This window comes from Trichechus manatus, unplaced genomic scaffold (genome assembly GCF_000243295.1).
Source record: "Trichechus manatus latirostris isolate Lorelei unplaced genomic scaffold, TriManLat1.0 scaffold00072, whole genome shotgun sequence".
Lineage (NCBI taxonomy): Eukaryota > Metazoa > Chordata > Mammalia > Sirenia > Trichechidae > Trichechus > Trichechus manatus.
Window position 1 is genome coordinate 1,076,035 of NW_004444008.1, and position 11,452 is coordinate 1,087,486.

The 11,452-nt window shown below is 53.6% G+C and overlaps 1 protein-coding gene across 1 annotated transcript in view; it reads right to left on the reverse strand.

Annotated features, from left to right (window-relative positions):
* The window catches only part of ROPN1L (rhophilin associated tail protein 1 like), a 14,269-nt gene extending 5,798 nt beyond the window's left edge, over positions 1 to 8,471 (reverse strand). Inside the window, exons 1-3 of the mRNA XM_004380297.2 lie at positions 8,341 to 8,471; positions 7,479 to 7,602; positions 2,373 to 2,534 (exon numbers count right to left, since the gene is read on the reverse strand). Of these exons, the coding sequence (XP_004380354.2) occupies positions 2,373 to 2,534; positions 7,479 to 7,602; positions 8,341 to 8,471 (417 nt within the window). The remainder of the gene's footprint in view (positions 1 to 2,372; positions 2,535 to 7,478; positions 7,603 to 8,340) is intronic.
* Between the last annotated feature and the right edge of the window lie 2,981 nt (positions 8,472 to 11,452).

Here is an 11,452-nt window from a genome sequence, read left to right on the forward strand (position 1 = left end):
CCCTGCCCTCTGGGCCCTACCTCCCTACCCTGCCCTCTGGGCCCTGCCTCCCTGCCCTGCCTTCTGGGCCCTGCCTGCTCAGCTCAGAAGGAAGCGCCATCCTTAACGTCTCCACCTGAGTCACACACCACAAATGGGTAAGAAACTATTTTCCAGAACGGAGCCAGTTTTGCTTTAAATCTAGTGCTCACTTTTCATCACTTCAAGCCCAAACCCACTGCTGTGGAGTCAGTGCCAACTTAGGTGACCTCATGTGCAGAGGAGAACTGCTCTGGGTTTTCTTGGCTGTGACCTTTACGGAAGCAGATCGCCAGGCCTTTCTTCCGTGGACTGGCTGGCTGGGTTTAGGGAGGTAGAAATGAGAAATGTGGATCCAAACACACGAAGCATTTTCCTCTGCCTCATCACTGTTGACAACCATACACCTTAAATCAACTCTTACACATAAATTTGATAGCATATTATAACCTTGATTCCGCAGAGTCCCAGATCCACAAAGCAACAGAAAATCTGCTCTAACCACTGAGGAATGTGTCTGTGTTTCCAGGTGAAAACCCACAGGGGTGCCTCCCAGTGAGATACAACCTTGCAGCTGATGCGGCCTGCTCAGCGAGTGCCCTCACAGGTCAATGGGACCCGCCGCAAGCTCCCTCCATAGTGACCGGGCACCCCAGGGCCGGTGGCTCTCACACGACAAAGCGGGGCTCGTCACCCCGACTCTCCAGGGTCACAGAGGGTCCCACAGGGCTGCTGGCAGGAGGAGGAGTCATGAGCATGGCAGACCAACATGGTGGTGTCACACAGCCGGGGAGAGCAGGCGGCCACCACGAGAGCCTTGGTGGTGCCGCTCGGAGGGCAGGGGGCACCCGGAGATTACGGATGGACTGACTTCTCCGCGGCCCGACTCACTACGGCGGAGCAGTGTGTTTCTCGGGGCAAACACGTGCCGCGAGTACTTTAAACCGAAGGGAAGCGGAAGCGCGCGATTTGGGTCCCGGATACCAGGTCGGGGGCACGCAGGACGCAAGAGGCCGTAAGGCCGCTGTGAGCCACTTGCGGCCTCAGCACGGGTGTTCGTTATATAAACAGAGTGAATTTTAGAAATTAGAATTGAATGGAAGACGCTTGTGTATGGATCAGAGCCCCTGCATGGCGCGAAGGGTAAATGCGCTCGGCTGCTAACTGAAATGTGAGAGGTTCGAGTCCACCCAGAGGTGCCTCAGAACAAAAGCCTGGCGGTCTACCTGTGAAAAATCACCCATTGAAAATCCTGCGGAGCTCAGTTCGACTCTGCCACATGTGGGGTCTCCGAGAGTCGGGGCTGACTCCACAGAAGCTGGTTTGTTTGTTTTTTGGGGCGTGGACCTCAGATGAGTGTGAGCTGTGAAGCCGGGACTGTGCGTCTCCCACCTACATGCTCCAGGGTCCAGGATAGAAAGCAGGGGTGAAGAAACATATCACGGGCAGTAATGGTGGGTCCTTGCTCACGCCGCTCTTGGTGGCAGCTCTCCCCACTCAGCCAGGCTGCACAGCGCAGAGGGCGGGGTGCAGACCGCCACGGGCGCGTCCCCGAGCCCTCCATTCCCACGCCTGCTTCACAGCCCTCTGGCCGGTGAACCGCAGGCCGGCTGCTCTCACTCCTCAGCTGTGAGCCCGTCAGCACAGCAAAGCTGGAGTCTCCCTTTAGTTATTAACAACAGACTGTAACCAAAGTAGACAACGATTTTGAGGGAAGCGGAGAGCATCAGTTTACAACATGACATGTATTGTAATAGTCACTGACGCGTTCTCTTTTCAAACCGAGAGCTGAGTCAATTTCAACAGCATCTCTATATATTCTCTACTGTAAACATCGGCGGTGCCCTGGTGGCACAGTGGTTAAGAGCTAGGGCTGCCAACCAAAAGACAGCCGTTGGAATCAGCCAGCCGCTCCTTGGAAACCCTATGGGGCAGTTCGACTCTGTCCTATAGGGTTGCTATGAGTTAGCGCCGATTCGACCGCAATGGGTTTGATTTTGGGTTTTTTATTAACATCTTTTAAGCTGAGGGATTCGTAAGTACTTAACTACTGTAAATTAAAATAACTATAAGCCTGAACAGATGACAGGCATCTGAAAAATGTGCGCTTCTAAGACAGTTAGGAGCCCTGCTGGTGCAATGGTTAAAGCACTCGGCTGCTAACTGAAAGGTTGGCGGTTCCAAAGCACCAGCAGCTCCGCGGGAGAAAGACGTGGCAGTGGGTAAGGAAGTGGTTAAGACGAAGTTACTGGAGAAATGTAAGCGTTTGCCCTAGTTATTAAAACACCTAAATCACCATCAAGCCAGGCCTTGGAAGGCACACAGTCACGGAAACGCTGCTCACAGGTACTCACCCCACCGAGCGAGCTACATCCGAGCGCTAGGAACTTTATCCACTTGATTTTCTTCTCGCAGGGATCCAGCTGCAGGAGCGCCCTAAACTTCTCTACAGGCAGGCACAGGTTTTTCCACTTCTGCTCCAGGTCTGCTAGCTCCACGTACTCCTTGTGGCTACACTGTGGACAGCACAGAAAGGCACCACGGGTCTAACGCTGGTGAATACATGTAAACAATCCCCAAACAGCCAGCCACGAGCCTCGAGGTGGGGCGGGGGGAGACGAACTCAGGCCTCACGACGGGTCAGTCGGCCCTGGGGGGCCGGTCAGCGCTGGGGGGCCGGTCAGCGCTGGGGGGGTCAGTCAGTGCCAGGGTGCCGGTCAGCGCTGGAGGGCCGGTCAGCGCTGGGGGGCCGGTCAGCGCTGGGGGGGGTCAGTCAGTGCCAGGGTGCCGGTCAGCGCTGGAGGGCCGGTCAGCGCTGGGGGGCCGGTCAGCGCTTGGGGGGTCAGTCAGTGCCAGGGTGCCGGTCAGCGCTGGAGGGCCGGTCAGCGCTGGGGGGCCGGTCAGCGCTTGGGGGGTCAGTCAGTGCTTGGGGGGTCAGTCAGTGCCAGGGTGCCGGTCAGCGCTGGGGGCGCCGATCAGCGCTGGCGAGGGGTCGGTCAGCGCTGGGGGGTCAGCCAGCACTGGCGGGTCGGTCAGCGCTGGGGGTGTCAGTCATTGCTGGGGGGTCAGTCAGCACTGGTGGGCGGCACGTGTGTGGGGCACCAGGCGGGGAGGGCGGCTGGTTACACATATGCTGTCATGTTTTCTTTTTTTTATATATAAACTATTCTGTGGTTGTTGAGAATATTCACAGCAAAACGTACACCAATTCAACCGTTTCTACACGTAGTATTCAGTGACATCGATGACATCCCTCGAGTTGTGGAGCCACTCTGGCCCTCCTTCTCTGAGTTCTTCCTCCCCTATTCACATAAACCCATTGCCCTCTGAGCCTCCTACCTAATCTTTGGAGTTGCTGTCTGTTACTTTGATCCCATATAGAGATTTCTCAAGAGTATAATGCTCAAGGTAGATATTTTTTACTAGTTAAGCTAAATTATTGTTTGGCTTTAAGACTTCAGAGGATATTTTTGGTTTAAGGTTTAAAGATTACCTCAGGGCAATAGTTTCAGGGGTTCATCCAGTCTCCACGGCTCCAGAAACTCTGCATTCCATAAGAATTTGAAATTCTGTTTAGCAGTTTCTTTTTTTTTTTTTTTAATTGTGCTTTAGGTGAAGGCTTACAGAGCGAATTAGTTTCTCATTAAACAATTAATACACATATTGTTTTGTGATGTTGGTTACCAACCCCACAATGTGTCAACACTCTCCCCTTCTTGACCTTGGGTTCCCCATTACCAGCTTTCCTGTCCCCTCCTGCCTTCTAGTCCTTGTCCTGGGTTGGTGTGCCCATTTAGTCTCGTTTTCTTTTATGGGCCTGTCTAATCTTTGGCTGAAAGTGAACCTCAAGAGTGACTTCATTACTGAGCTAAAAGGATGTCCAGCAGCCATACTCTCGGGGTTTCTCCAGTCTCTGTCAGGCCAGTAAGTCTGGTCTTTTTTTGTGAGTTAGAATTTTGTTCCACATTTTTCTCCAGGATGCTCTGTTGTGATCCCTGTCAGAGCAGTTGGTGGTGGTATTCAGGCACCATCTAGTTTTGTACTGGGCTCAGTCTGGAGGAGGCTGTGGTAGTTGTGGTCCATTAGTCCTTTGGACTAATCTTTCCCTTGTGTTTTGTTTTCTTCATTCTCCCTTGCTCCAGAAGGGGTGAGACCAGTAGGGTATCTTTTAAGGCCCCAACGCTACTCACCAAGGTAGAGTGTAGAACATTTTCTTTATAAACTTGTTATGCCAATTGAACTAGCTGTCCCTCGAGGCACTTTCCCATTTTTGATCAGGATTCTTCTATAGAACCTTTGATAAAAACGTTCAGTAACAGTAGCCGGGCACCATCCAGTTCTGGTCTCATAGCAAAGGAGGCAGTTGTTCATGGAGGCAGTTAGCCACACATTCCACTTCCTCCTCCTATTCCTGACTCTCCTTCTTCCTCTGTTGCTCCAGGTGAATAAAGATCAATCGTCGTGACTTGGATGGCCATTTGCAAGCTTTTAAGACCCCAGACACTTTGCACCGAACTAGGAGGTAGAACAGAAGCACTAAACATGTTATCAGGCCAATTAACTAAACCTCCAAACCACGGAACCAAATCCCATAAGGTGTTCAGCTGTATATAACATTATCATAATGTTTTATTTCTTAAAAGAACCATGAAGCAAAGATGGCGTAGCACTCTGACTGGTAACGTGGGTACACAGATACCGGGTATATGCTCTCTGTGGTCTGACTGAAATATTCACAATAAAAAATAAATAAATACACTAAAACCCAACCCCCTAAACATGGTAACAGTTAGATGAAAGAAATCTTAAAAATGGCATTTCTCAAGCTGAAAGAATGGAAGGAAAAATTCAAGCCTCAGGTTGCAATATTGAAGGATTCTGTGGGGAAAATATTAAACGATGCAGGAAGCATCAAAAGAAGATAGAAGGAATACACAGAGTCACTATACCAAAAAGAATTGGTCGACATTCAACCATTTCAGGAGGTAACATATGATCAGGAACTGATGGTGCTGAAGGAAGAAGTCCAGGCTGCACTGAGGGCGTTGGTGAAAAACAAGGCTCCAGGAATTGCCGGAAAACCAACTGAGATGTTTCAACAAACAGAGGCAGCACTGGAGGTGCTCACTCGTCTATACCAAGAAATTTGGAAGACAGCTACCTGGCCAACCAACTGGAAGAAATCCATATTTATGCCTATTCCAAAAAGGTGATCCAACAGAACGCCGAAACTATCAAACAATATCATTAATATCACGCACAAGTAAAACTTTGCTGAACATCATTCAAAAGTGGCTACAGCAGTACAATGACAGGGAACTGCCAGAAATTAGAACTAGATTCAGAAGAGGACGTGGAACGAGGGATATCATAGTTGATGTCAGATGGATCCTGGCTGAAAGCAGAGAAGACCAGAAAGATGTTTACCTGTGTTTTATGGACTATGCAAATGCATTCGACCATGTGGATCATAACAAATTACGGATAACATTGCGAAGAATGGGAATTCCAGAACACTTCATTGTGCTCATGAGGAACCTGCACATAGACCAAGAAGCAGTTGTTGAAACAGAACAAGGAGATACCGCTTGGTTTAAAGTCAGGAAAAGTGTGTATCACCTTTCACCATACTTTTTCAGTCTGCATGCTGAGCAAATAATTCAAGAAGCTGGACTATATGAAGAAGAACGGGGCATCAGGATTGGAGGGAGACTCATTAACAACCTGTGATATGCAGATGACACAACCTTGCTTGCTGAATTGAAAGTGAAGAGGACTTGAAGCACTTACTGATGAAGATCAAAGACCACAGCCTTCAGTATGGATTACACCACAACATAAAGAAAACAAACATCCTCACAACTGGACCAATAAGCAACATCATGATAAACGGAGAAAAGACTGAAGTTGTCAGGGATTTCATTTTATTTGGATCCACAATCAACACCCATGGAAGCAGCAGTCAAGAAATCAAAAGACGCATTGCATTGGGCAAATCTGATACAAAAGACCTCTTTAAAGTGTCGAAAAGCAAAGATGTCACCTTGAAAACTAAGGTGCACCTAACCCAAGCCATGGTGTTTTCAATCGCCTCATATGCATGTGAAAGCTGGATGATGAATAAGGAAGACCGAAGAAGAATGGAAGCCTTTGAATTGTTGTGTTGGTGAAGAATATTGAATATACCATGGACTGCCAAAAGAATGAACAAATCTGTCTTGGAAGAAGTACAACCAGAATGCTCCTTAGAAGCAAGGATGGCAAGACTACATCTCACATACTTTGGACATGTTATCGGGAGGGAACAGTCCCTGGAGAAGGACATCATGCTTGGTAAAGTAGAAGGGGAGCAAAAAAGAGGACCCTCAACGAGATGGACTGACACAGTGGCTGCAACAATGGGCTCAAGCATAGCAAGGATTGTGAGGATGGTGCGGGACCAGGCAGTGTTTCATTCTGTTGTACACAGGGTCGCTATGAGTCGGAACCGACTTGACGGCACCTAACAACAACAACATTATTTTAAACAATCTATGACAATCGATGAAGTCCTGGGGTCGTGCAAACAGTTAACATTCAGCTGCTATCCAAAAAATTAGAGGTTCAAGCCTACCCAGAGGCGCCTCTTAAGAGGCCTTAGGATCGAGAGCCATGGAAATATCTTGTCCAGGAGGCCACGGACCCTGTACAGCTGCTCAGAACGTACAGTGCAGCCAAAGTGTCCTCACAGTCAGGGCTACACCTGACTGGCACTTTAGTGACGTGCCCGGAAGTCAGTTCTGCAGTCCACTTCCCAAAGTCGAGGCAGCATCTCCAGGCGCACGAGGGACGTGTCAAGCTCCCGGTGCCCTGTGGGGTCGGCACTGGACGTGCCTGCCAGCCACACACGTGGGCAGTCCCATCTGCCAGGCCAAGCAGAGGACAGCCCATTCATCCAGCACATGCCCAGGTCGGGGGACACATACCTCAAGGAGGCACCCACAATTCATTTCTGGAACGCCGTGTTTTCAGAACACATTTTTCAAGAAGCCAGAAACACCTGGCGTCGTCTCAACGTGGCATTTAGAAGAATTACACTTCCTTTTCTATAACCCTGGAGCCCTGGTGGTGCAGTGGTTAACAGCTTGGCTGCTAACCAAAAGATCAGCAGTTTGAATCCACCAGCCGGTCTTTGGAAACCCTATGGGGCAGTTCTACTCTGTCCTATAGGGTTGCTATGAATCGGAATCGACTGGATGGCAACGGATTTAGTTTTGGGTTTTTGCTACAACCTAATTACAGACTGCTGTCCCGGGTTCTTTCAGCAGACAGAGGCAGTGGGAACTGAGTGCTCCTTCTAGGAGCAGGCCTAGTGGATGTCTTGGGTGCAGGGGTGTGTATGGGGGTCTTGGCGGCGGCGCATTGATAGGTGGGAGAGGTGCGTCAGCGGGGAACGAGCAGACTGTGGCGCAGCCGCGTACCTGCTTGTGCAGGACCTTGAGGAGCCCCTGCGTCAGGCCCGTGTCGGTCTTCTGGGTCGCCACGGGCATCTCGAGCCTGTCCTTCATAGGGAGAGGCTCCCCTCGAGACAGAGCTGAAAAATACCTAAGAACAGCAGACAGCGCTCAGGCCCCTAGATGAGGAGTGAGCACCTCTCCTCACCGACCCCAAGTGCTGTCGGGCCCGCGTCACCCGCTCAGCGCTGGGCTCAGCCCTGAATCCCCGCTCCCGCGTGCAGGGGGCTCGGCCCTGAAACCCCAACTCCCGGACTTCTGACCTCCAGAGCTGTAAGTGAATATAGGTGCGTTGTTTGAAGCCACCACGTCTGTGGTGATTTGTTACAGCGGCTCTAGCAAACTAGTGAACTTCCCTTTGAACAGTTTAAAGAAGATTAGCAAACACTGACATGCTAGTTACGAAAAATCTGAGATCTGTGCTTATGCTAATTCTTTTCATGGTTAAATCGAGCTTCTGCTCAAGTCTGTTTACTGAAAAGCGGGAAAGAGCTTTCCCGGAAAATCAGAAGGTTTATAGCAAAGGTTCTAGGTAGGGTCTGTTGGCCGGTAACCTGGGATTGTAAACGTTTGAGGAAGCTGCTGTAGAGATCCACGTGCTGTGAACCAGGCTGGCCTCAGGGCTAATCAACCACCATAGCTCCTAGAAGGACACTTAGGTCCAGACGTCACCCACAGTAAAGAGCTTTGCCAGGCACTGCTCTGGGCTTCCTGCCGTGGGGCAGTGGGGCCGTCCCCGGGAAGGGGGCCCATCCTCGGGAAGGGGGCCGATCCCCCGGGACGGGGACGCCCTGGGCCGGTCTGGGTGGTTGGCCGCGCCCGCGCTCACCCCGCGGACCACTGCAGCACGTCGGCGGGCTGCGTGCGGATGGCGGCCTTCGTGAACTGCTTCAGGATGTCGGGCAGCTCCGGGGGGATGTGGATCTGCTGAGCGCAGAACATGGTGTCGGGAAGCGGCATCGCGTCCGCAGACGGGACCAGGCTGGGAGAACCGAGGTGGCTGCGGGCGGCGGGCGGGCGGTCAGCCCCCAGCGGGGAGCGTGGGCCAGGGGCCCGCCCACCCCCACCACCGCTCGGCTGGGGTCGGCCTGGGGTCCCAGGAAAAGGTTCAGGAGCCCGGCATCCCCCCTCCCCGGGTTAGGGTCGGGGTCCGGTACGCGGGTCGGCGACGTGGCGACCCTCCCCGGGTTTGGGGTCGGGGTCCGGGGATCGGAGACGGCTTTCTCCCTCTCTGTGTTTGGGGTCAAGGTCTGGGGACGGGGCTCGGGGTCAGCGTACCCCCTCCCCTAGTTTAGGGTTAGGGTCCCGGGACGGGATCGGGGACGACGGGAGATCTCACCGGCTCTTCCACCGGCTCCTCGGGTAATGTGGACCAACCGCCCCTCGACCGTCACCCTAAAGCCGCCTCAAAACCGCGCAAGCCGCGGCTATTGTTTAGCATCGGTATCCAGGCAACCGGGACGCGCGCGAGCCCCGCCCCCGGCACCGTGCAGGCGCAAACGCCTAGGAGGCGACATAGCGCAGGCGCGCGAGCCCGACAGAGGCGGGGCCGCGCATGTGTACTCGCTCTGCGCGGGCCGGCAGGCGGGCAGTCAGGCGCGCGCCTGCGCATTGAGGCCCAGGACGTGGCGCCTCACGCGGTAGGAGCTGCTGAGTGGACGCCCAGTGAGTCGGCTGAGCGCCTCGGGCCTCGTGGGCCCGGCTCCGGCCGCCCCTCGGAACGCACGCTCCAGGCCGCTCAGCTGGGTCCTCACCCCACTCCGAGTATGGGGCTGCGGGGAGCGCCCCAGGCGGTGACGCCTGCGACCTCCCGTGGTCCAGCCCGCCAAACGCGCGCCTATCACCCGTGTACACACGCATACGGACCCCCAATGCGCACACCACACACACACACCCCTTCAAGCGAGCACGACGCACACACGTGTCTCCAGATCAGCAGCACCGACAGGAAGTGGAGCAGTGAGCATCAGTGTCGATGAGGCAGGGACAGCGCGGACCCGCCTCGCCAACAGGAGGGCCTTTGGGGCGATTTGATGATGCAGCAGTCTTCCTCCTGGGAGTTTATCCTGCACAAACCCTGGCCTGGGTGTTCAAAGCTGTGTGGGCAAGAACGCTCACTACAGCGTAGGATAACCTGGGGTACTGACTGCCTTTCGGAACACGTGAATAGTGGTCCATCCGGCCCCACAACGGAACACAACACGGCCAGAACCAAGCCCCAGAACCAAGAGGAGGCAGCTGCTTACGCGCTGACCTGGCATATGCCACGAAAACCAAAGTGGAGAGATTACCCCGGGAAGCCTCCTGTGCAGCTACCGCCGCACTGTGGTACAATGACCTCCTTATGGGTATCACGATAACAGTGGTGCGTCTGGAGAATGGAGCAGGCCTCCAGGTTTCATTTTAAACGTTTGTACATTATTTTGATTCTGAATGCATTTACTTCTCAGCAATACTAGATAGATAGATAGCATCAAATGGACTCCATGTGCAACAGAAGGAAACGTTGCCCCGTCCAGAGTCATCCTCACCAGTCGCCGGCGTGTCTGAGTGCATCTCTCTGGCTCTTGTGCCCATTCATCTCACCGAGGGTCTCCCTCGCCCTCACTGGCCCTCTGCTTCACCAAACACCATGTCCTCCTCCAATGATTGATCCCTCCCGATGACGTGTCCAAAGCAAGCAAGTCGGACAGTGTTCTGTTGTGATTCATAAGGTTTTCATTGGCTGATTTTTGGAGGTAGATTGTCAGGCCTTTGTTCCTAGTCTGGAAGCTCTGCTGAAACCTGTCCACCATGGGTTCCAGCATCACAGCAACACTCAAGCCCCCACAGTACGACACGCTGACAGACCGGCTGGCAGCAATACACACCGAGTGCCAGATATGTTCCGGGTGCAGAGAACACAGGAGTAACCCAAACAATGCAGTAAAAAAGAAAGAAAATCAGCCTCTGGAGCTTACATTCAAGCGTGGAAAACATGCAAACAAACAAGATTGGTAAAGTGCAGTGCTAATAAGTGTGGAAAAAGGAAAAACTCAGCAGGGAGGGGAGACAGGAGGGCCCCAGCAGCCCCAGTTCTAGACAGCTCTCCTGAGAATGAGGCTTAAGTAACGAAGTGGAGGCTGGAGCAGCCTTGGGGAAGGCCCAGCAAACCCTAAGTGCCAAGGTCCGGAGGCCTGACCTGAACCCCAGGGGGCGCCGTGGTCGGGGGGTGGGGGTGGGTGGGGCAGCGTCCTGGCCGCGCCGTGAAGGCCATGCGAACACGGGCTCTGACCCCAAGTCTGACAGCCTGAGTGTGACGGCCAGCCGTCGGAGGGCTGAGTAGAGGGCTCGTGTGACCTGAGATTTTAACAGGATCCCTCTGGCCTCAGTGTGGAAAACGGAAGGAGGAGAGAGATCAAGGGCATCGCAGGAGAAGTGGCAGTGACCCAGGTGGCCGGCGACGGTGCTCCCCCCAGGACGGTAGCAGGGAGTTGGCGTCACGCAGCTGGATTCCAGTTTATTCTGAAGAGGAGAGACCTGCTGTCGACGACACGGGGTGCAGGAAAAGGAAGTGCCAGGGTGTTCCCAACATTTTGGGTGTAGCAACTCCAGTCCATCCACCTGCTTACCACGTGAGATTGGAAGTTGGGGAGCACCAGGTTTGGGGGTGTCAGGGCTGCATTTGGACCTGCCACATTTGGGAAGTCTGGGCAGCACCCACGGGCAGCTGCACACAGGCGTCTGGAGTTGGGGGAGTGTGGGCTTCAGGTGTGGGGGTGGCGTCCCGGCCGAGCCGGGCGTTGTACAGGCTGCAGGATAAGCAGGAAGGTCCAGACGGGCAGAAGGACGATGGGGCAGGGTGTACGGCAGCTGGAGGAGCAGCCCAGGAGCAGAGCAGCTGTGTCAGACAGGCCCCCCGCCCCCGCGGCTGGCAGGTCCACTGTGGTCTTCTCAGGACT